The sequence below is a fragment of the Phallusia mammillata genome, chromosome 3 (assembly GCF_965637545.1).
Source record: "Phallusia mammillata chromosome 3, kaPhaMamm4.hap1.1, whole genome shotgun sequence".
Classification (NCBI taxonomy): Eukaryota; Metazoa; Chordata; class Ascidiacea; order Phlebobranchia; family Ascidiidae; genus Phallusia; species Phallusia mammillata.
In genome coordinates this window covers 24428393-24454497 of record NC_137254.1, presented here as the reverse complement: position 1 = coordinate 24454497, position 26105 = coordinate 24428393, and the positions used below count along the sequence as shown (strand labels likewise).

General features: G+C 37.0%; 1 protein-coding gene across 4 annotated transcripts; it reads right to left on the bottom strand.

The window, feature by feature from the left end:
- Positions 1-2105: 2105 nt before the first annotated feature.
- On the bottom strand, positions 2106-20134 carry LOC145218174 (dynein, cytoplasmic 1, intermediate chain 2a-like). 4 transcript variants are annotated; one of them, XM_080085570.1, is made up of 16 exons: positions 19918-20134; positions 19336-19441; positions 18757-18835; positions 18296-18367; positions 17340-17464; positions 16786-16887; positions 16291-16447; positions 15570-15669; positions 14776-14882; positions 14112-14274; positions 12729-12842; positions 12501-12634; positions 10946-11090; positions 5457-5603; positions 3724-3849; positions 2106-3013 (listed from the first exon to the last, which is right to left on the bottom strand). In XM_080085570.1, exons 1-16 carry the CDS (start codon positions 20014-20016, stop codon positions 2900-2902), a joined length of 1890 nt encoding a protein of 629 aa, XP_079941696.1. In that variant the 5' UTR covers positions 20017-20134; the 3' UTR covers positions 2106-2899. The 4 variants fall into 4 exon arrangements, with proteins under 4 accessions (XP_079941696.1, XP_079941697.1, XP_079941698.1 ...); XM_080085571.1 differs by having other exon boundaries at positions 18296-18358; XM_080085572.1 differs by having other exon boundaries at positions 19360-19441.
- Positions 20135-26105: the final 5971 nt, after the last annotated feature.

Sequence of the window (26105 nt, the reverse complement as noted above, 5' to 3'; positions counted from 1 at the left end):
CACAGTCAGCGCTTCTCCATCGTAGAAGTGGTTTAGCTTCTGTGTCGTTGGTTTTACCTTGTTTTAATGCATGGTTTTACAGAAACTGACGGTGCCAATAGGCGAAATATATATTTTCTTGAGTATTATCGACTGATTCTGCTTCTTTGGATGCCTGTTTCCATATTTAGAACTAGAAGGGTGGCTTTCTGATATACTTCCATTTTATATATTCTATACGATATTTACCAATTTACTATACACATCATTTGATCTACACATATGATTGTTTTTGTAAACAAAAACGAATGGGTCCCCACACGCGTGTTTGTGCGGATTTACGGTAAACAAATGTTGCGGTGACTTTTAGATTTTTAAGGACAAATTTTTAGAACGCATTAACCCAACAATAAAAATTTTTGTTCGTATTCTTTTTGCACTATTATTGTCCTATGATTACAAAACCATTAAAAAAGAACGAAACAAATACTTCAATTTAATCTCTTGCTTTGACCCAGATATTGTCGTCCAAGGTCGGGTTTTAAACACATTTTTTTCTAGAAAGCTGTAACAGTTGTGTTACAGACACTTTAAATTAAAAAGCAATTTGCTACAAGTGTACACATAACAAATTGTTTTTCATTTAATTTTGTTTCGCAAAACCATTGACCTGTAGTAACCTCTCAGGGTGCACACGCCAAACGACTGTTTGACCTATTGACACCGTTTTCAATAGCACGCCGTCCTTACTGTTCAACAACACCGTTTAACCTAATTTATACATGCCTTGAGTGTTGATTCCTAAATTTATTGCAAAAAAACGCTACGTTATGACGAAAGAAAGTTCTGAACTGTGTAAGTAATACCTACTAGTTGACCTTAAGTAACCCGTGGTCATGCGGCGGCCGACCTGACAACGAGCATTAAAAAAAAACATTTATCTTGCAAAAATGTCAAGTTTATTTTTTCAACTTTATTTTGATTAACAAGTTTTGCTTTACATATACGAAACCGAAGCACGCTTATTAGGTTTAAATCACGTCATAGGTGTGAAACCTTTGCCAAAACTGAAAATGTGAGTGATAACTTAATAAAACGAAATAGCATTGCTGTGCAAAACAGCTGATTTCTGATCACCAAAACGACGTCTCGTAAAACGTCTGTCCGACGTCAAGCTGAACCCTCCTTCTATCGTAAACCAGTGAGTTACTCTCGTGGGACTTCTGCCTACAGTGTCTTTCTTGACCAAACGAGCGTTAGACACATTTACGTTTCGGGGGCCTGTGGGTAAACCGCTGGGTAATTCGGGGTCAAACTTCTGAAGGATCAAGTTTGGATTAATAACTAACATATGCCCAAATTTGAATAAATTTGAAGCACTCTTTCTTTACCAAACGAGCGTTAAAAATTTTACGTTTCGGGGGCCTTTGGGCGAACCCCTGGGTCATTCAGGGTCAAACTTTAGGAGGATCAAATTTTGGTTAATAACTAAAATCTGACAAAATTTAAACAAATTTGAAGCACTCTTTCTTGACCAAACGCATATAACAAACCATGTTTTAAAAAGTTTGCATTTTGGGGGCCTGTGGGTGAACCGCTGGGTAATTCGGGGTCAAACTTCAGGAGGATCAAATTTAGATTAATAACTAACATCTGTCCAAATTTAAATAAATTTGAAGCAATCTTTCTTGGCCAAATGCGTTTAACAAACCAGCGTTAGACAGAAAAAAGAAATACGGACAAAAACAATATGTGTCCCCTTCAGGGAAGGGGACCCATAATTATACTTGAACAGAAACAGTGATGGTTGATAAGTATGTTGCCTGTCAGAGGGTCAGATATCGCTCAATTAAATGATTCTAAATCTTCATATGAATACTTATACACATTACTTTTTTATTTTTGTGTGTGAAACAACCGATATCGGCGTTCTTAGAAATAAAATGTTTTGTTTCGTAATATCGCATTACCCCGAAAAGGGCGTTTGAAGTGGGACGTCAAAACATCGGTTGATTTATAACCAGAAGAGCAATAGTTCTTCATACATTAGTAAGCCTGGTGGTAACAGCTAAAACAAAGTCTTATAACAATGGATATGGTTGACCCCATTGTACGGACATCAAAACTTATATGCTTAGAACGTGAATTTATTAGGTGACGACGTAAAACGTAAGTGGAACATACAGATTCAAACACGTGTTTTTCTTTGTTCAGGAATAATTTGTTACAGAATGACACAATTTTTTTCCTTAATTTTAAAGGTCATACCGAGTATTGTCCCTCTTTCGTTGTAGCGAATTGGTGTTTCCAAGCAGCTTCGGGGAAATAACAGCGGAAAGTGCAAAAAAACAGTGCGCCTTCTCTGGCGACCAATTGCAGCAGGGTACGTGGCACATCGTGATTGGTTTAGATACGTTACGCATAACTCTGTAGATAATTTACGTGAGCGGATAGCTGACCCGAGAGAAATCGCAAAGTCATGCCAAACAGTACGTAGAATTACTTGCAAGTTTTCTCTAATACATCTGCAGCACACAATAGCTTACAGGGTTACGAAAACGCGCATGCAACAAAAAGACATAGGTAACTGCATCAAACCTTATGACGCAACGTTGCACCGAGAGTTCATGACGTCATGAAGTACCGAGTTTCGCGGCTGTGACGTCATACTATTTGATGACGACACTCTGAACTATAACGATTTACGGAGAAAAACTAAACCGTTGCTACAGTCCGCCAAGGTGAAATATGACGTCACTTTAATCAATGACGTGGACTATGACGTCACTGATCAATTTTTTGATAAACAACAAAATAGGTTGCAACTTAATTGCAATAGCAAGCAACACCGAATGATACATTTGAACTTTTCTTAACACTCGGTAGGATCAGCAGAAACGAAAAGAGGAGCAATTTAGGGTCAGTGTTGCCTGGCAACCATGCGAGCTTCCTCGTCTTCCTGTTGAATGTTTCGAATCTCTGTTAGTGTGTTCACGAACCGTGTCCACTCGTCAGGGCGCGGGGTGCCGATTTGCTGGAAAAATGATTTTGTTTGTTGTAACTGATATTTTCAAAATCTATTTCAGTTGGTCAACCTCAGTTTTGCATTGAGTTGTTTGAAACCTAATCTCAAAACTGATTTGAGTGTAATTTTGGTTAGTAAAATAAAAATCACATTGATTTTCATAACATAGACAAAATCCGTTACGATTCTGAATTAGTAGATTTCCGCTGGGTATAATGTTTCTTTTTATGCTATACGACATTTCAATGTTTACTACACACCATAACCCAATATCGGGTTGTGTCTGACCATCAAAATCCCGTTTAATAGTCAGCACAACAGCGTAAAAAAGTTGTTTACAAAATTTTCCCCGTATAAGGTGGCATTTTGGGCATAACAAACACTATCAAAGTATTGATATATCGTTTGCCTTATTTTCCACGATTGTAGTTTGTTTTTGTCGCTGGGTTGTGATGAAACTTTGAAATTTTTGTTTTGTTTTATATGTTGACAATTATGATCTTATACGAAAACGACATTTCCGACAAATATTGCAGTCGTCAAACGAATAGAAACCGACTTACGAAAACCAATGTAGAGTTTTTAAACTCCTTTCAGGAAGCTTTGAAGCCTATAATTCTCAAGCCCTACTTTTAAAAACAGTAAAAAAATTGGTCAAAGCCCTAAACAACCTATTGGTAATAATTTATACAGGAGTAAAGAATAAACTGTGTTGTTACCTCGCCCACTTCGCAAAGGTGAACACGACCCATGTTATCACCAACAGCAATTTGAGTTCCACTCGAATTCCAACGCAGTTTATTGCAGGCGGGTGCCGAATCCAAGACCGTCGTAACCACTGGGACCTGAAAGTACATAAAAGTTGCAAAAATAAATTTCGGTTGGCTTCTTTTGTTGCATTTGCGAGTGCCTTGAAATTTACGCTGTGTACTTTAAACCGTTCCGACTTGGGTAATTTACAAAGTTAGTTTATATCACGGGTGTGCAACAGGCAGCCCGTGGGCCACAATCCGCATGATAATTTCTTTGTTTAGTAACATTTTTTTCATGTTATAGCCAGTGTTGCGGCAAAAATCGGTATGTTTTAGAAAAAAAATGTATTGATAGAAAAAAAGGTTACATGGCCCACCGACGAAAAATGTTGCACACCCATGGTTTATTTCAGGGATGGCGAACCACTGACCCGCGGGTCACAAAGTGACCCACCACGTGAATTCCAGTGACCCACTTGTAGTTTTATAAATTTATACTGATTACTAATGGTAGGGTTACAAGACTTCCAAGATTAAAAAGCAACACAACAGTTAACTTTAGGCCCTTTGCCAGATTGCCTATTGTCTTAAAATACAGATTGTTGACTTAATTGTGAGGCAACAGATATGTTTATTTAAACGTACAACTTGAAACGATTTGTTGTAACTTTGTTGACGCTGTTCGCTTCCACATATTTATGCGAATCTTTGTTTTCACACATGAATTTCATAAAAGCAAGTGCCACGAATCGTCTCTGGTCAGATAGGACTGCTGTGTGTATTAAACTGAAAACTACCTAGGATTACAAGACTTGCAGAAAAGATGCAGCAACAAGCATCTTAGCATTGACATTGACATATAATAAAATATGTGACCCACTTTGTTTTCTTTTTGAATTTTGATCTCATGTTTGACCCATTCAACTAAAAAGGTTCGCCATCCCTGGTTTATGGTTTATAGTGGAAGCGATAAACTGAAGGACTCTTAAAATGAGCTAAAAATCGTTTTGAAGAAAGCACTAAAATCTCTTTTTATGCTTTCAGGACTTGTGTATGACACGTGGTGGTACATTGAAACCCTAATTTGATGTTATAATGTATAATTTAATAAGACACATAAGTTACAAACAATTTCACTGGAAAAAAATGTGTGTTCTTAGGCGAGCAAAGTATATCCCGGGAAAAGATTAAGTTTGGCCGTGTAACCCAAGTTTACGACATTCGAGAGCCACTGAGCTAACCGCTAAAGAATATCCTTAACTCACGAGGTATCATAACTCTTGCTACTTGAGCATCGCTGTTTTTAATGCTCGGTGCTGGGCCGACCAGTTGTTACAGTTACACAAACTGACCCGAGCATTAAGTTTGCATATTCATACCCTGCTAACATTTGTAACTAGTGCACGAAAGGATATTCAAGAACAAAAATGACTTTTTAAAAATGCGTTAAATGGTGGAAAATGTACAGCTTAATATACCGCTGGTAACGCAAGGGACCTTTGAAAGCTACAAAACTAGTTTGGAATTGGGAACGTTTGTGACGTCACAATGCGCCGAGCATTAACATGAGATACTCGGTGCTCAACCAAACAGAACATTAGCAGAATAGCAGTTTTGGCCCATGTCTATACTACATACGTGGCATTCTGCTGCATCTAGCCATGTAACCGCCGACGGTACCAAGTTACCAGGTATCTTACCTCGGTATCTGCGTTAAAATTCCACAGATCAACGCGACCAGCACAATCCCCGCTAGCAAAGAGTCCTGGGTGTGTGGGAGACCATGATACATCATACACACAGTCGCTGCGGTCTTCAAAAGAGTGCAGACAGGTCCGTGAGCCGCTCTGCAGAAAACAATTGTTAGTTAAATGCTGATTTTGTGTTTATCTAAAACAAGTGAATTTCAACCGGTGTTCCGTGAAAGATCGTCAGGTGTTCCGCAAAAAAAATAATAGTTTGACTAGTCTTCCATAGAATATCCGTCATCACTCGTTTAACACAATGGGCGTAAATAGGTTTTCTATTTATGAAAGTATTTGTCCACTATATCACCAGTTTGAAAGTTCCATCAGTATTTACTTCATTTATTGTTGTCTAAGAATAAGACTCGTTGTGTTATAAAAATAGTGTAATTGCGTGGGCCTTAATTGCTGCTAAAGTAATTAGGTGTCAACTTGTTTATTTTATGGCAACATTTGTTCGGAGTACCGCAAAATTATTTTAATGCATCAAGTGTTCCGCGACTCAAAACAGGTTGAAACACACTCATCTAAAACTTTTATATTTTATGGTGTAGTCTACACGGATCGCAGTTTTTTCGTTATGCGGTAATATAATCCGCTTAAAAGTATTGCGAAAACGTCAACGTGTATATCAGGGCTACTCAAATGGCGGCCCGCGGTCCAAATCCGGCCCTTTGGGGGCGTTGGATTTGGACCCCGACGGTCTTTTGATTGCGGCCACATACGCTGTATTGTGTGTTACTTTCTTGATAGTTGCTATGTAGCGACAGTTAACTCGAGCCCGCATAGCGATTCTCGGAGTACTGCTAGGAGCATGAAGTATTTCCAAACTCCAATAGACTATTAACGAAACGGCGATTGTTTCCGCACAATTGTATCTATGACGCAATAACAGAATTTTGAATTACTACCTTAGGGCTTAGTCAGTGGTTCTCAAACTGTGGTACGCGTACCACTAGTGGTACGCCGGAACTTTTCAGGTGGTACGCGAGTAAAATTCTGTGATACCTAATTTAAGTTCAATTTAAAATTGCACCTCAACTGACCCAACTGATCAGCCCTGGTTTAGGCGATACTCGTGGTTTGGACAGTGTCTTGAAATTGCTAAATACGCTAAGCCGGTTCGAGAAAGTAGGCTTATTTCTAACGCTCTATTGAAACCGGGTTTAGGTCAGTGGCCTTCAACCTCAAAGGGATCCGCGAGATGGTTTCAGGGGTTCCATGCAGGCAAATATGTTTAGTATCATTTACCAACAGAAAAATATATTTAAGTTTCTCCACCGTTTTTACAATCCTGCATACAAATGCAAACTATTGATCACCCCTTAATTGGGCCAGAAACACTGAACAGTTACTTTTTGTGATTGTTTTTCCGATTGTGACATCATAACACACGTGGTCAAAAGACTTTATAGGACAAGTGTTGTGTCAAGTTAAATAAATATACCAGAAAATGTATCAATTTGTTGTGTTGGCCGCTACAATACAGAAACTTCTTCGAAATTAAAGGACTGTGAAGGTGAATGAAAATGCTTCAAAAGCATAATAACGTATAACGCAAGAAACGAGAAACATAAAAAGACCTGTTGGTAATTACGTTGGGGGTCCGCAGACTTAAGATTTATAAAAGGGGTCCGTGACTACAAAATGGTTGGGAACCACTGGTTTAGGTGGTACGCCGCGACAGAAAAAGTTGTCAGGTGGTACGCGATCCGTATAAGTTTGAGAAACACTGGCTTAGGAAGTAATCCTGCAAAACTAGATAAACTGTATTTTGTATGTCGTCGTGCCAAAACTTAATTTATGGTCAGTGCCCAATTCAAGCTTTTGTTTTGCTGACAGAAACATTTGGCTTGAAGAAATGTGTTAATTTTGTACCACTATTTTCCTCATTACCTATAACCAAAGTTGGCTAAGACATGTTGCATTATTTACAGATGTGTCTAGACCAGTGTTTCTCAAATTTGTACGGATCGCGTACCACTTGACAATTTTTTTTATTGTTGCGTACCACCTAAACCTGGGTTCTTAACCTTTTCGTAGTCACGGCCCCCTTTTGTAAGTCTGCGTACCACCAACGTAATTTACCGTCTTTACATGTGACTTGCATTATACGTTATTGAAGCATTCAAATTCACTTTAAACTAAGTTTCTGTACAGTAGCGGTCAACACAACAAACCGATAAATTTTCTGGTAAGTTTATATATAACTTGACTCAAACCTTGTCCTATGAAGTCTATCGTCCATGTGTGTTATGATGTCACAATAGGGTAAATAACTATAAAAAAGTAATTGTTCTTGACCTAATTAAGGTTTGTTATACTGTATGCACTTGTATGTAGGATTGTAAAAACTGCTGAGAAGCTTAAAATAAATTTCTGTTGGTTAAGATACTCAACATATTTGCCTCCATGGGATCTCACGGACCCCACGTTGGGAACCATTGACCAAAACCCTTTTTTCAAACCAGAGCTGATCAATTGGGTCCTTTGTGTTCGAATTTTAGAACGGACTTGAAATAGGTACCACAGAAAGCTACTCGCGTACCACTAGTGGTACGCGAACCACAGTTTGAGAACCACTGGTCTAGACCTTTGGTGTTTTTACCTTTTTGTATCTGGACCTTTCACAAAACTAATTGAGTAGCCCTGGTGTATATGATGGCATGTTTCATACTCAGCGAAAACCATGGCAAGGCCATAACCCGATGATAAGTGATGTATGGAATCTAAAGAGGTTGTTTGCGAGGCCGCTGATCAGTTAAGCATGAATACAAGATGCATATTCTCGGATTTACTGGTAATGTTTCCTTTTGCTGTGGGGTCGTAATTTATCCTTGATTATACCAAACTTTACGATAGTCATATACCGTTACACAACATTGCTGGGGTGTGGAACCTTCAACACTGATGGACCAAATATAACCAACAAAATTATACCACGTGCTACACAGAGTTGTAAACGGGCCTAAAATAGGAGCCCGAAGCCGGTCCGAAACGGAAAATACAAGCCCGAAACCTGGCCCGAACCCGAATCGTTTTTAAGAAACCCGTTTAGACCCAAAGGTTTGATTGACAGGCGTATACATTAAAGGCTCAGGAAAGATCAATACAACAAACACAATAGACGATTGGTCTTAAACAAGGCGTTTTAGGGCTGTTTGACATTAAGTCAGGTCCAGCAACTGGCTACCTAAAGCTAGTTTATTAAAAAGATACCGACAAAGAGTGTAAAGTCAGGGCTGAATCAAGATAGTTTTTTTTAACAAACCTTGGCCCGAATCCGGCCCGACATACAACTCTGGCGGTACACCTTTACATGACTTTGCGCGTCCTAAACACACACATATTGAGTGTACAGCTATACAAGCAAATATGCAATTAATACTTGCACCACTGGCGTAGAGTACCCCCCGCACCCCCGGCCTTGACCTTTGTATAACGTCAAAATCGCATCTTTGTTTAAGTTACGTCGGTTTCAAAACGTGTTTCCATCTAAACAAATGCGCTTGCACTCACGCCATTGTTTGAACAGACGTCGGTTGAAACGTAACAATTGCAATTGTTTCGCAATAAATGGGCATTTTAATGCAACATAAACATGACTTATAGACTAACGTTTTAGTATTATTTGTCGCAATAACTCTCTGCAAATAAAAAATAAATATAAAAATAGTTAATATATTGTTTCCTAAGCCGAGTTTAATGTCCGTTTGCAAAGCTCTGAAACGTCCTAAACTTGATCCAAGGTGACCTAAGTTTAAGCGTCAACAATACATAATCGGCTATATTTAAAACGTGAATTGCTTTACTTTTATTTCCCGCCGTAACACGTTACTTTAAACTAAATCGTTGTTAAAATTGCTGATTCGGCAAATCGCCCTTTCGTTACATCAGACGTTATCAGACGCAGAGCAAACGTTCCAATCGAACACAAAGAAATTGCGCCAAGTGACTATTCGCAAATTAATGTGATAGAAACTACATGTTAAAGCACGTAAAAAGCGTCGTTATTTGGTTTTATACGGTTACAGATACTGCACATGGTATAGGCATCGCTTTTGAAGATCAAAAGGCGCACCCCCGGTAGTTTGTAAAACTCTACGCCTATGACTAGCACGGTTGTTAATTCGGGGAAAAATAGAATCCAAACGCTTTCGCGGGCTGCATAGCCTGAATTTTTAGCCCTCGGGCCGCAGATTAAGCAATCCTGCAGTTATATTTCAGGCCTGGGAAAAATTGTAGGATGTGTTGATGCGCATTTTTTAAAACCAAAACAGAAACGAACCGAGATCATGTTTTTTGTTTCCCATACCATTGTTAGTTTGTTGTTATTTCAAAATTAAACGTTTACACATAACACTGTCAGTTTGTTGTTAGTTAAAAATTTAACGTACAGCGGTCAAAATTAAAGTGTTTAAGGTGTTTTGCCGGATGTTACACGAAATTTTAGGATGTGTTGATGAGTATATTTTAAAACCACAAGAGAAACGCACCGACATCCTGATTTTTGTTTACACAAGTTTTTTTTTCAAGTTCAAGTTAAACCAGTGGTTCCCAAACTATGCGCGACATGTCATTAGGTGTGCCGCAAAAAATATTGAAATTAAAATCAGTCAAGTAGAGTAGTAGTACCAGGTGCTTAGACCACTAGGCCAACATGCTCCACGTCTCTGAGATGTTCAACTAGGCTATTCAACTATGAGAGTGACCGGTATAGCGGCTTTATGACCTCATAGTTAGTGCCTTTGTCAGCATAGTTAGTGACCTCAAATGTTCGAAGTGCGTCAAATAATTTTTGTTTTTTCTAAAATGCGCCTTAAAAGGAAAAAGTTTGGGAACCACTGAATTGAACGTACAACGGTTTACACAAAACGTTTTTTTTCTTTTATTATTTTTTTTGCTATTTTATTTTCCGTTAATCAATACTTAATGATTACCGATTTCGACTGAATCGTTTTTTTGGTCTGATCAGACAGTTAGAACCTGAGTTGAAAGCGGGCCAAATCTAATTTTTAAGGCCAAATTTGGTCCGAAAGTTTGCACAATTGTGACCAAGCGAGAAGTTAGACCCGAATGAAAGCCGTTTTATTCTAATTTAAGGTTAAGCCGGGCCCTAAACTGAAGCCGACTTATTATACTGGTTGGTGCAAACTTTTAGGTAGACAAACCAAAACTTTGGCTGTCTGCTGAGACATTAATGGTTGAAAGTCAGAAGCTATTTAAATTTCCTATTATTGCAGTCTTCACTAAGTAATGAGTAATACATGCTGCCCAATGTTACAAAAACCGAATCAAAGAAAATATCTAAAATAGGAAAGCTTAAGCGTAAAAAACAGTACAGCATTGTGTAATGAGTATGAACTATTTTAGAAAAAGTCTGAATCATAAAATATCCTATCCCTATTTACAGGTATGAATCCTGTGTATGTTAACGTACGTACTTTAATTGACCACAGTTTAATGGTCCAGTCAAACGACGATGTAAGCAGCAGATGTGAAAAATCGAGTTGACCTGGACATCTATGGAAGTCGATGCTCGATACTGGACCCGTGTGTCCTTCGTATATTTCACTGATTCCTGTTTTGCTGTAAGGACAATGTTGAAAATAATAAATTTGGGCCACAATTTTGCATTTTCGCGATTTACATTCCAAAACAGATCAATATTTTGTAGGCCAAGTAGCTATTTATTTAGTCTAGTAGACTTTTGTAACACGCAAAAATTGTTCATTTAATTTACGCTGTATGTATCATCACATTGTTTTATATTTTATATGCTTACGATTAGTGACTCTAGTAACACGTGAAAAGCATTATCAGTAGGTGTATACGGTATAACGCCTTCAATACACCTGGCGTACTATGGTGCATAGGCGCCGAGTAGGCGGTGGCGGGGTGGCGCCTTGGGTTTCAAAGCACGGTGGCGGCCACCGTGGATATTTTGTTTAGTTTGTGGCGGTATCGTACGAAATATCGTCAAATCTGAAGAAAATTGGGAAGAATTTTGCTTTTAAACAAACTGGCGATACAGTCACAAAACGTGGCTTAAAACTGCGACCTGTTTTGGTTAAAGTGCTTTGTTTATGACGTCAAACACACAATTGTCTGCCAGTCAATGTTCGGCCATTAGTGTGTACAGTGCAGATGTGTTGTAACAAATAGTTAAACTTAACGAAACATTTTTTAAACGATGCTAATCCAATGATAAACGTTACAGCGACGTGATGCAATTGCGAACTAAACATTATTTCAAACATAACTTTTTTTCTGATTTTTACGAACGTTGCATTCTAAGGGAAGTTTGTTTGGCTTTGAATTTGCGTTCTTGTGGTTGCAAGCATTAGTGACGTCATATTTTATGTCCGCCACCTTCCAATTTTGCAAAAACTCGGGGTTTATACTATGGTGTATATATGAGTGTGTTGTGATCGCTGGTCTGCACTTATGAATAAATTTTGTCTTAACTGATTACTAGTCAATCTGGCAGATCATATACTACGAAGCTGACATGTGCAGCATACGAGGTAGGTAACGGTGCTTGTGATTCAACTTTCGACAGGTTAACCGAAGAACCTGTTGGGATCAATTGGTAGCACGCATGTCCAGGGTTTTTTTAAGGTTTGGTTTGGGTGACCGCTAAGTAGTTTTAAGAGACCGCAAGTGTTTCATTTAAATACCAAAAAATAGCCATATTTGCTCATTTTGGGAAACCGCTGGAGAAATTTGGGGGACCGAAACACCTTAAAAAAACACTGCGCATGTCCTCCAGTTGTGGTTTTGAATCCCATCGCAGGCTTGTTTTTTTCTAGCCTATGCCTTGCCATATGAGAATGCTTGGTGACCGGCTGATTCGATATTACGCCTTTAATGGGCCTGGCGTGTCATGTATTATGATATATGTATTAGTCCGAATTTGAATGCTGCATTGCATAGAAACGTACATAAAAAGCCCAGACTAGGAACAATTGTATCTATATTTGTAAGCAAGGGGTTTACCTTCCATGTCTGCATGCAGTGTATACAGATCCGTCCTCAGCCCCAATAGCAAAGTTGTTTACATTGTTTTGTTGGAAAGCCATACTGGTTACAGCAACTGATTTCGACTGCTTATGTTGAAGTTCCATTGCTTCCTACAAGAAGTACACATTGTTTTTATTGGTTACCCGGTTAATCGCTCATGATGCAATTAACCGGACTCGTCTAGCGCAAACAGTACCAACTTACCAGTGGTTGTGAAAGCATATCAAGACTCCATGAACACATTTTGCCGTCAGTTGAAATGGTTATTAGGTTGTGTGCGTTCTGCGTTCCCACCACATCTATACAGTAAACTGGATGCTAAAAACAAAGCACAGAAATCAAATATTTAAACAACAATGACCCTGTAATTTAACAGTTTGGCTTAAAACGCAAGGTCGCCACAACGTAAAACATCGTAAGCCTGGCCTATTACAGCGTCACACCGAATCGGCCGGTCTTTAGGCATTGCCTACGCCAGTGGTTCTTAACCTTTTTCTGTTGTTACCTACAAAATGTTTGGATCGATATCAATTACCCCTTTTTAGAAAAACATCACCTAATATTTGGGGATCTAAATTAGCCTTACTACTACAAAAGAAACAAATGCTACCTCACGCCTATGATGCCTATCACTAACTGGACTATACCGTCAATTGTATACGAAACAGATATTTACGAGAGACTCTAGTTCTAGTTTTATGACATCACAAATAGCATGGTTATGAGTGAAACATTGAGACTTTTAGAGTAGAAGCGCATGACAACGTTTGCCATCGAAGTTACTTCTTTTTTATTTTGAAAATGTGACAGGACGCCGAGAAATCTATTAAGATTGACTGTTTATTGAATAATTTTGAATAAATTTTACCCTCATTACAAAATGTTTGCTGGTTACAATAATGATTATCAAGAATCTAAAGATAACTATAACAGAAAATCTATGTTACCCCTTTTAAAATGCCATATTACCCCTTTGGGGGTAATTACCCACAGGTTAAGAACCACTGGCCTACGCCTTGCTGTAAAGAAACGCTTGGTGACCCGCTTACAGTAAAATGCCTTTAATGGTCCTGGCATACTGGGATTTATATACGAGTGCGTCGGGATCGCTGGTCTGCATGAACGCTTTATGGCTGAGTCCAGTGTTGAATTTATGTTCATTTTAACAATGCGTAAAACATTACGTCATTGCCGCAAGATGAGATTAGCGGTTGTATGACGTAGCCAAAATATTGCTGTCATTCATTATTGATAAAAAAGAAGCCGTAGTTATCAGAGATACTCTCGAGCGAACCTATAAACGCTTGTCAGTGGTGACAAGATAAATACAGGTTGTAACTTTGAAAAGAGATTATCCAAAAACCTTAATAGAAAATTGCTTCTTGTTATTTAAAATCAGAAGTCTAAAAAGTTTACTTATATTTTAAAATCATTTTTGGACGTCATACATAAAACTCGACCCTTTATACCGTACTTCTGCAAGGTAAAATAAAATACAAGACACTCTTTTGGCATTCAGGTGCAATATTCACCCACTAAAAATCCCTTTTCAGTTCAGAAACCATAAAAATCATACATATATCTTACCGTGTGAGCAGCAGTTGATAGTTTGCTGCGTTGAGCTGTTCTCTTGTTCACCCTGTTGTCCCACAAGACAATCTGCCCGCTGTACGTTCCACCAATCACAAGATTGGGATGAAATTTCGCGAAACATGATGCGGTCACTGATGACTGGCATTGGAAGATATATCTTGAGAATAAAAATGAAGTTTGGCATTTTTTTTTAAATTATCCGATTTCAGAAAATTGACAAGTAGGCTAAGGTTAGAAAATGCGAAATTATATTTAAGTTCTTTGAACAAACTACTAGTGACACGAAAAAACATTCCCGTGTTACCTCATTTTTACCTTTTGGCTTAGAACAGCTTTTAAAAATACAGATGTGACTGTTTAAAATAACAAAAAAGAGATGCTTTGAACAAACCATCACAAAATCAACATTTCGGCTTGGTCAGTGCAAACTTTTAGTGTTCACTAAAATCTAACAGATTACACCACGTGAGAACCCAATGTCGACATCTGGCGGACATATTAAATTGACCATAAAAATATCTTAGGAATTTATTGCAGGGACGCATAAGTCACGTTTGTGTATTGTAACCCATCGCTTGGCGTATTAAATTTGGACCCCTGTTACATATAGCGTTAGAAACACTGTCAGTGAAAATCGCAGTACTGAAGTAGGTCTTACTCTGGTGTGGTGGTTTTGTATTTGCTGTTCCACACAAGGGCGACACCTTCTGGTTCATATGGTGCTTCTTCATTGGTGCCGTATGATGCGACACATAATTCGGGGTGCTGGAGAAAATCAATAAGTGTTAGGTGTACAATACTGAGTATAGGTTCCAATGTACAACTGTGGCAACGTTAACTTGATTCTATATTATACTCAGTTTACTACGCAAATACGTGGCAAAATCATATGGAAGTACAAAGTATCAAATAGTATGAATAAACTGTTGCTGCCAGGCATAATGTATCAACATTTTTAGCTCTTCCAGCAGTCTTTATTATAATATTCCGACGTTTCCCATGTCCCATACGAGACACCTTTATCAGGGTAATGACAATTTTTGTGTGTTTTACCGGCATACTATAATAAAGACTGCTGGAAGAGCTAAAAATGTGTTGATATATCAAACAGTATGTCCTTCAAGCTACAACCATTGAGAACTAGCGTCCCATCAGCTGCGCTTGCAATTACACAGTGCTACACTGTTCCCAGCGAACAAGAAATTTATTCTGCGTTGCTCAAACAGGTTTTCTATATTCAGGGACCTTGTGTGCATGCTCAAAGGTATTTTGCTAGAAAGGCGCATGGAGGCACATACAAGCATACTTATTTATGCAGTGCGAAACAGGGGGTAGATTTCAGAATTTTGCCTGGGTGTTATACTACCTCGATTGGTAACAATCTTGCCATTAGTTTACAGAGCATTTGTGACAATATAACAAACACACCACTGTGCGAATGAACTAACTTACGTGAGTGCTCCAATCCAGTGAAGTCACCATTCGAAATCGTGACCATCGCTCGTCTGAGAAAATTCGGTTTGCAGAAAGTTTCATTCCGCGGTCCATCTCACTGCCAAATAGTCTTTGTTACTTGTCAGTTTTAACAAAAAAAAATGAAACAATATTCATCAGTATATTCACAGAGTCTAATTAATGTAGCACTGTGAAAGGAAGTTTTTGGACACTTTAGGAAAAAGAGAGAGGCAACATTTTACAAGAAAAAGGGAAAACGAGAGAAGCAACTTTTCAAACATAAAAAGGAAAACGAGGAGGCAAAATTTCCTCTTGTACCGTCAGGGTAAACTTATGAATTAATACAGTATTAGGGTAAGTCCCTGTTTTTGCCACATGCAAACTTTTTGGCAACTCCTAGGCTGAAGTTTTCCCATGTTTTTGTCCCAGAGAAAAACGGAGGTAAAATATGTATCCTTAGTCCCTTACCCTAATGATGGCAAAAACTTTACCTGAAACACTTAACCACCTTATTGGTTTGATGTACATAAACCACACACCTTATTTGCTTATTTGCAAATACACAATAACTTTGAATGGCAAGCGCTTGTCATATGACAGTCTGACCATAAATGTTGTCAACACAAAAACCCAAATCCCTTTTAATGGAGTCTGACCAAAGCAAACACAACAACTTATAAATACAATCATTAGTCATTACAGTATGATGTAATTTTACCCTTCTTCGTCCATTTGTGAGCTGTATTCTGTAAAGATGTCAACTTGATGCGCGAGAGCTCGTTCCACAAATTTTGAGGAACGAAGGAAAAATGCCTGATAGGGTTCTGAGGACTCAATCAGTCGCTTGTCATCTTCTGACAGTTCTTGTATCATTTCTGTACATCATAAAGCCTTGGTTGAGAAACTTGATACAACCATGCACAGAAAAACATCAGTCATTTCTGTATTTTATGCAAATGCGTGCACAAATGAAACAATATACATGGATCTGTTCATAAGTTTAACAAGGTATATAATGGCCTTAATAGTCAGAAAAGTCCCATGCTTTAATGGTCAGGTGTTTCAACATATGCTTATGCCATCATTAGTGACATAAGTAATATGCTACATTAGTTACCAGTTTACATACACTTAAGTTGCATAAAAGATTCAGAAAAAGGTGAAGTAAAATCAATAGATAATAAGGTACAACCAAGTTGTTGATTTATTTTACCTTGTTCTAGCTTTAATTGTTGTTCCTTTTCTGCGGCTTCTTCTTCAAGTATTTGCTTCTCGATTTTCTCTTGTTGCACATCTTTGTAGTTTTCTAACTCATCTACAGAAAGCATATGAATTAAAAATGATCATGTAACAAAACCAACTACTTTTTAGCAGATAGTGTTGAGAAAAAGTATCCATATTGATAAGGTAAGAAAAAGATAACAAACCATGACATTTGGGAGAATGGAGGGCCACATTAGGGTTTGGTAAGTACTTGGCAGGTCACAAAACATACTTTTTATATCAGAGGACTAAACTTGCTGTTCTAATCATTGTTATGTCTTAAGACTGGAATATTACTAACTAAAATCATGTGTTTATATTATCACAAAGCACAAAAAAGCCCTGGTACCCCACAATAGATACATACTGATCTAATTAATAGTGTCTGATTTGTGTCACGCCAAATGCAATCCAATCAAAAATTGCATATATGCAGAGAGTGTTTGTGGGCTGCATAAAGGCTACCAGGGTTCGGACCACCCTGTTTTGACACATACAACTAACCTTCTGATTCCTGTTCTTGTTGCTGAACTGGAGTTTGTGTTTCCTTTGCATAGGAAACAACTTCTTTGGGTGGAATAGATGTTAGGGTTATCTTGCTTTGTCCGAGTTTGGTTTGCTTAATTTGCCTAAAACAGAAAAGATCACAGTTTCAAAGCTCTTCAAAGGACTAGCTGTGCCAAACATAAGAAGACACTTGCATAAATCCAATATATATGCTGGCAAAGCAACACATATGTAGGTATTAGATGACATGCAAAAAAAAGGAACAAAGACAAGCAACAGTTTGTGGTTTCAGGGTTTCAGTGGAGGCAGAACCAAGTTTAGTGGAGAACCGACACATTACAACAAGCAGGGAATACATATTGGTACATGAGTTTTAAAACAAACCAAACAGTCATTTCCAATAGCTGCAGTAACAATTCACCGTAAACAACTTAAACAGCAAACTATATATATTCCTTAAATCACTGCAGATTTGTTTTATGTAAGGAGTTTTCTTTTAACAAAGTAGAAAAATGACCCTGTGTAAGATATGTCTAATTTTAAGATAAGTTATACCATTTACCTTAACCAAGTGACCATCTTGTTATTTATGAGGCAGTGGCCATTGCTTGTTACCTTGCTAGTTTATGAAACAGGGTAAAATTACATGCTGTATTACGATTGTTCACCCACTGCCTTAGAGTAAATACCACCATGGCAGTTTGCTTTTTAAAGACAAAGTCCAAAGTATTAATACAAGTAGACTTTGGCCTTGTAGCAGAAAAAAGGGACAAATGAAAAATGTAGTTTAGTTCACGTACTTCGGTATTAACTTATTAAACTTGTTCAGGATATATCTCATACAAACAACAACTTTATGAAACTGTGCAGCACACAATAACCAGTGACCTGTGCAGGGCAACACAAATATTGACAACACCAAACACTAGGTGTGCAGACAAACAGGCTACTACCATGTGGGCACCAATTGATCTCCCTGAAGCTCAACTAAACTTGGTTCCAAGTCCCAATCCATACTGTTACACCTCAACAAGTTGAAGATTAGGAAAAGGATTGTATATTTTAATGTTAGAAAATGTAAGCAATCAAGATAGTATAGAGAAAAAAGATAACATGTCTTTATTAATTATCAGTATGTTTTGAGTAACGCACTTATTAGGAAAGCACTAAGTTAAAAGGTATAGCCAGATGCACATTTTATGTGTCAGTATAATGTTATTATTCTTTTTACAGCCTTCTTGGGTAATATCAATAAACTACAAACAGGTTTTTTAGTGTGGGGTCTCGTTTTGATAAAATGTTTGAATAAAAAATGCATAAAAATGTTATGATTAATAAGTGACGCAGCTGTCAGCATACAGCTAAATACGTAGGCATCTTATGATACAATAATAAAAAATGAGACAAATCTTACCTAGGTCTGTAAGCGTTGCCTTCTCCGGCTCCATCACGTTCAACTGTTCCAGTTTTCTTTGGTGAAGCACTTGGTGCAACTGAATAAAAACAGACCCAGTGTGAAATAGATTGAAAGCGACATACTTTGAGCACAGATGAAGCCAATTAATTACAAACTAATTTATCTTATAATCCAGTAGTTCTTAAACTGTGCGTCGCAACACCCTGGTGCGTCTTTCAATTTTCCAAGGGCGTCACAGAATAGTTCCGTTTCATGGCTTTTTGTTGTTGTATCAATAAACACAACTTTAAAAGTAAGTTTTCTCATTAACTTTTATTTGCTGGTGCGTCGCAAGTCCAGAAAACTTTTCCAGAGACGTCACAACAAAAAAAGTTTGAGAACTAGTGTTATAATCTGTGCATAAGAATTGTGAAACTACATCCTGAAAAAAATAGTTTTTTTAATGGAAACAAAATAACAAATTTAAACTTTTATCTTATAACACACCTAACCTTATTTCTAACAAAAGTTTATCAGTCAGTATATTCAGGACATTTTGGTCAGCATTTTTTCAAACCCAAAATCTTGTAAACTAACCAGCAGTAGCAAAATTGTCAATACCCAGTTCCTCTATAATCTTAGATGCTTCTTGTCGTTTCTTGTCCAAATCACTTGCAACTGTAACTGGAGCCTTTTTAACTTCCTATTTAACAAAAGTTGGGTTAGTTCCTTTAGCATTACATGTATTAAAGATGTGCAAAGTATTGAACAGTTCGCTTTGAAGCAAAATATGCTTGCATGTGCAGACATGAAAGAAACACTTCTAGGCATTTGCACACTGATTATTTGCACTTTCTATTTTTTTTAAATGGTTTGTAAAGTCAACTACTATAAAACTGACTTGATGTCAAAAACACCAAACAAAATTGCAGTACAATATCAGACGGTTATCCGCTGTCATCCGCTAGTTTTAACAATGCAGCATAATTTACAAAAAAATATTATCAGCAAAATGTATCATATCAACTTTGTCAGTCTTGATGTCAACACTTTAAAAAGCAGTGTTTTCACTTTTGTTAAAAAAAGTGCAATAAATCTGTTTACGTATTATGTTCAGCAATTGCAGACTTAGTTTAAATAAAGCAAGAGATGTGCAAATATCAAACGTGTAAACTTAACCTCTTTGCGAGAAGTTTTGCTCAGTTTTTCAGCTCGGATTTGGGCAAGCCGAGCTTTCTTTCGCTCCAATTCCGCCTTTCTATCAAGTCTGTCCGACATTGCGAATAAATTCCAAACGCCGGCGAGACACCGTCTTCAATTTGACAAGAATAAACTTCGAAACTGCCCAATTTTGAGCAAAACAACCAAATGTTTTAGTTTTGTACTGGAAAAAAACGCCTTGTTGTAAATGGATGAGAGGACTGTAAACTCAGGTCATAGGTTTTGAAGTTGTAACGCCGGTATTGAGGTACTTTTGTAAATGAAGTTTAATATGTATCAGATTAAAATACCTAAAAATCAGAATAATTAAATTCAAACTTATATACAAAATTTTAGTTCGATCCGTTGCATATCGGCAATGATATCACCCCATTTACGTTGTCGCTAATTAACTAACACCCACTTTGGGCCAAATGCCAATAGGGACGAAATACGCTAAGTTCAATACAATTTTTGAAATCTTTTCGGGCCCATTATTTTCTTTAAATTCGCAACATTGCCTCATCTTTTAGTCTATTTTAATAATCCGTTTTCAAAAAAGTGAACCCGACTCGATAATTACAGCAAAATGCAATTAACTAACACCCACTTTGGACCATCTGCCAATAGTGACGAAATACGCTAAGTTCAATGCAATTTTTGAAATCTTTTCGGGCCCATTATTTTTTTTAAATTCGCAACATTGCCTCATCTTTTAGTCTATTTTAATAATCCATTTTCAAAAAAGTGAACCCGACTCGATAATTACAGCAAAATGCAATTAACTAACACCCACTTTGGACCAAATGCCTATAGTGACGAAATACGCTAAGTTCAATACAATTTTTGAAATCTTTTCGGGCCCATTATTTTTTTTAAATTCGCAACATTGCCTCATCTTTTAGTCTATTTTAATAATCCGTTTTCAAAAAAGTGAACCCGACTCGATAATTACAGAAAAATGCAATTAACTAACACCCACTTTGGACCAAATGCCTACAGTGACGAAATACGCTAAGTTCAATACAATTTTTGAAATCTTTTCGGGCCCATTATTTTTTTTAAATTCGCAACATTGCCTCATCTTTTAGTCTATTTTATTAATCCGGTTTCAAAAAAGTGAACCCGACTCGATAATTACAGCAAAATGCAATTAACTAACACCCTCTTTGGGCCAAATGCCGAAACTGACGAAATACGCTAAGTTTAATACAATTTTTGAAATCTTTTCGGGCCTATTATTTTAACCCTGTTCGCCTACAATTTTTATTTTGCCGGTATTGGTTGAAAGCCACTACACCAACGTCAAGGTTCCGACAACAGTAGTGGTTTTATTTTTTGCAGATAAAATCTTTGTTTGGACAAATTTAGTAGTTTAACCATTACAATGTACTGTTGTTTTTTGGGCTATGGTTACATTTTCCTGACCAATTATTTGTCCAAACAAAGAAAAAAAAACTGCTAGTTTTCATGCAGTGCATGCACATAGCGCAACATTGTAACATGGAAATGCTGTTTTTTCATGCAATGCGATTTTTTTTCATGCAATTTTTTGATGGAATCATTTAATACGAAGATCAACATTTGTATTCGTTTTTAATATCATTGAAAAGTTTTTGTCGACATACCCATTTCTACGTACGACATATTCTTCACCTTCATGGCGCAATGTATATAAGCTTCCAAATTTAGTACGTGGGTTTAGTACTGTTTTTGTAAAACCTTTATGGCGTTGAAGTATTTTACCACGAAGTCGTCAATTCGCCCTACACGCTTGCCATCAATAAAATTAACTTTCATGTCTCCGAAATGTTCTTCAATTATACCTTGAGTTTGATTGTTTACCATAATAGTTTGGTGACCAGCTTGTTGCAAAATTTCACACTTTTTGAAAAATGCTTCGTACGCATCAAGTTGTTCGCTTGAAAGATTGCCTTTTGTGTCATGCCGAGTTAAATCTCCAAGCATTAACTGCGAGGTTGCGCAAATTCTACTTAAAATAATTTCCAGTACCTTCTCACACAACTGAGGGTTGCAATAAACATTTTCGTCGCAATTGGTATACATGTGATCCTTGCACATCTGCGAAGTATTAAAATTATCTAAGTTATTTTTGTACCTAACGTAAAACGGTGAATGACGTTCCTGCAATCTGTCGGACGACTTGCAAGCATAAAAATAATCAGTGCTATCGTCGCTGCCGTTCTTACCATTGCCATCGTCGGTGTAGTCCCGTAGCCGAAATAATTGAAGGCGTTTAAAATGTTTTTCAACCAACGCAGAGGTTTTTTTTACAGTTTGTCAAAATGTAAAAACTTTCTACGACCTCATCTAGTTCAGGTAGCGTCGTGCATGAAAACATTACGTTAATACAAAACAAGTAAGTTGTAACGATTTTACGCTTATTGCTGTATTTATGGCATAAACACTTGGCAGCTTTCATGGCATGACTGTAGCAATTATGAAAGATAGTTTTGGTCAAGTCAACCTCGTCAAATCTCCCGGTCACAATTTTGAAACAGCGGTTGTAAAAGTCTAATCGCGTTTCATGCAATATCGCTTGCAATGCAGCGTTCCACATAGCCATTGACCCATCAACTACAATTAGCGATGGTTTTTTAGCACGACCACAAATTTTAGCCACGTCGAACAAAAAGTTTTTCAGAAAATGACTAATTGTATTTGCATCATGTAAACAACTGACACATGTTGCTACGGGAAGGGGAGTTCCACTTTGTGTTGGGTTTCTGATTAATAAGGTGTACACCTGAAAGTCGGAATAATTTTCAAAACGTCGCAAAATGCTTCCTGTCGAATCTAAGTACGCAATATCAAAAACACAAATTTGATTGAAAGTTTTTACCTGCGCATCGGAATACATTACGACCATTGGCGGATGAACAGAAATGTGTCTGATAAAGTATTGGCTTTCCTTTTCCATTTCTAAGCGTAAAGTATTTAGGTACCACAATTTGCTTATTCGGCGACCTAGACTTCCTTCACTTTTAATATTATTCAATACAGATTGGGACGGCAGATATGTGTGCGCACCTAACCAACGTTCTTCCGGTTCCATTTGGTCGTAAAGTTCTCTGTACTCTTTAACAGCGGTCTTCGTTTGCATACTTTTGGATTAATCAAATAGACTAAAAGATGAGGCAAAGCTGCGAATTTAAAAAAAACAATGGGCCCGAAAAGATTTCAAAAATTGTAATAAAGTTAGCGTATTTCGTCACTATTGGCATTTGGCCCAAGTGGGTGATAGTTAATTGCATTTTGCTGTAATTATCGAGTCGGGTTCACTTTTTTGAAAACAGATTATTAAAATAGACTAAAAGATGAGGCAATGTGGCGAATTTAAAGAAAATAATGGGCCCGAAAAGATTTCAAAAATTGTAATAAAGTTAGCGTATTTTGTCAGTTTCGGCATTTGGCCCAAAGAGGGTGTTAGTTAATTGCATTTTGCTCTAATTATCAAGTCGGGTTCACTTTTTTGAAAACGGATTATTAAAGTAGACTAAAAGATGAGGCAATGGTGCGAATTTAAAGAAAATAATGGGCCCGAAAAGATTTCAAAAATTGTATTGAACTTAGCGTATTTCGTCAGTTTCGGCATTTGGCCCAAAGTGGGTGTTAGTTAATTGCATTTTACTGTAATTATCAAGTCGGGTTCACTTTTTTGAAAACGGATTATTAAAATAGACTAAAAGATGAGGCAAAGCTGCGAATTTTAAAAAAATAATGGGCCCGAAAAGATTTCAAAAATTGTATTGAACTTAGGGTATTTCGTCAGTTTCGGCATTTGGCCCAAAGAGGGTGTTAGTTAATTGCATTTTGCTGTAATTATCGAGTCGGGTTCACTTTTTTGAAAACGGATTATTAAAATAGACTAAAAGATGAGGCAATGTTGCGAATTTAAAAAAAATAATGGGCCCGAAAAGATTTCAAAAATTGTAATAAAGTTAGCGTATTTTGTCAGTTTCGGCATTTGGCCCAAAGAGGGTGTTAGTTAATTGCATTTTGTTGTAATTATCGAGTCGGGTTCACTTTTTTGAAAACGGATTATTAAAATAGACTAAAAGATGAGGCAATGGTGCGAATTTAAAAAAAATAATGGGCCCGAAAAGATTTCAAAAATTGTATTGAACTTAGCGTATTTCGTCACTGTAAGCATTTGGTCCAAAGTGGGTGTTAGTTAATTGCATTTTGCTGTAATTATCGAGTCGGGTTCACTTTTTTGAAAACGGATTATTAAAATAGACTAAAAGGTGAGGCAATGTTGCGAATTTAAAAAAAATAATGGGCCCGAAAAGATTTCAAAAATTGTATTGAACTTAGCGTATTTTGTCAGTTTCGGCATTTGGCCCAAAGTGGGTGTTAGTTAATTGCATTTTGCTGTAATTATCGAGTCGGGTTCACTTCTTTGAAAACGGATTATTAAAATAGACTAAAAGATGAGGCAAAGCTGCGAATTTAAAAAAAATAATGGGCCCGAAAAGATTTCAAAAATTGTATTGAACTTAGCGTATTTCGTCACTGTAAGCATTTGGTCCAAAGTGGGTGTTAGTTAATTGCATTTTGCTGTAATTATCGAGTCGGGTTCACTTTTTTGAAAACGGATTAATAAAATAGACTAAAAGATGAGGCAATGTTGCGAATTTATAAAAAATAATGGGCCCGAAAAGATTTCAAAAATTGTATTGAACTTAGCGTATTTTGTCAGTTTCGGCATTTGGCCCAAAGTGGGTGTTAGTTAATTGCATTTTTCTGTAATTATCGAGTCGGGTTCACTTTTTTGAAAATGGATTATTAAAATAGACTAAAAGATGAGGCAATGTTGCGAATTTAAAAAATATAATGGGCTCGAAAAGATTTCAAAAATTGCATTGAAGTTAGCGTATTTCGTCACTATAGGTATTTGGTCCAAAGTGGGTGTTAGTTAATTGCATTTTGCTGTAATTATCGAGTCGGGTTCACTTTTTTGAAAACGGATTATTAAAATAGACTAAAAGATGAGGCAATGTTGCGAATTTAAAAAATATAATGGGCCCGAAAAGATTTCAAAAATTGCATTGAAGTTAGCGTATTTCGTCACTATAGGCATTTGGTCCAAAGTTGGTGTTAGTTAATTGCATTTTTCTGTAATTATCGAGTCGGGTTCACTTTTTTGAAAACGGATTATTAAAATAGACTAAAAGATGAGGCAATGTTGCGAATTTAAAAAAAATAATGGGCCCGAAAAGATTTCAAAAATTGTATTGAACTTAGCGTATTTCGTCACTGTAAGCATTTGGTCCAAAGTGGGTGTTAGTTAATTGCATTTTGCTGTAATTATCGAGTCGGGTTCACTTTTTTGAAAACGGATTAATAAAATAGACTAAAAGATGAGGCAATGTTGCGAATTTAAAAAAAATAATGGGCCCGAAAAGATTTCAAAAATTGTATTGAACTTAGCGTATTTCGTCACTATTGGCAGATGGTCCAAAGTGGGTGACAGTTAATTGCATTTTGCTGTAATTATCGAGTCGGGTTCACTTTTTTCAAAACGGATTATTAAAATAGACTAAAAGATGAGGCAATGTTGCGAATTTAAAAAAAATATTGGGCCCGAAAAGATTTCAAAAATTGTATTAAAATTAGCGTATTTTGTCAATATTTCGATTTGGCCAAAACGTTCGTTGCGCATCCATTCGTGACGTTCTCTCGTATCGCATTCCTTTTTTCGATTTTATTCTGGCAGAATGACAATGGTCAAGGATTGCACCATCGCATCAAACGATGTGTCGTCAATTATGAATTTTACTGACTAAGTGTGTTGGGCAGGATGGCTAAATGTGATGCGCGATTGACAACAAACAAGAAGAAAGGTCTGATTTCAAGTTTTATTTCGAGGCAGATTTTCTTCAAAAATTGTTGTACCCATGCATAATGCGCACCCTAGATTTTAGGACAATAAATTAATTAAATTTTGCGCATTATACACGGAAAATTACGGGTAGTTCTGTCAGGGGTATTTTTCGAGTTATTTTTGTTTGTTGCAAAGTATACATAAAGTTTTTAAAAATAACCAAGAATAGACTCAAATCCTAAAATCATCTGCTATTTAAACCTGCCTGTTTATCTGTACGTTCACTTTGACGCAAGAATCTTTATTTATCAAATGTTCA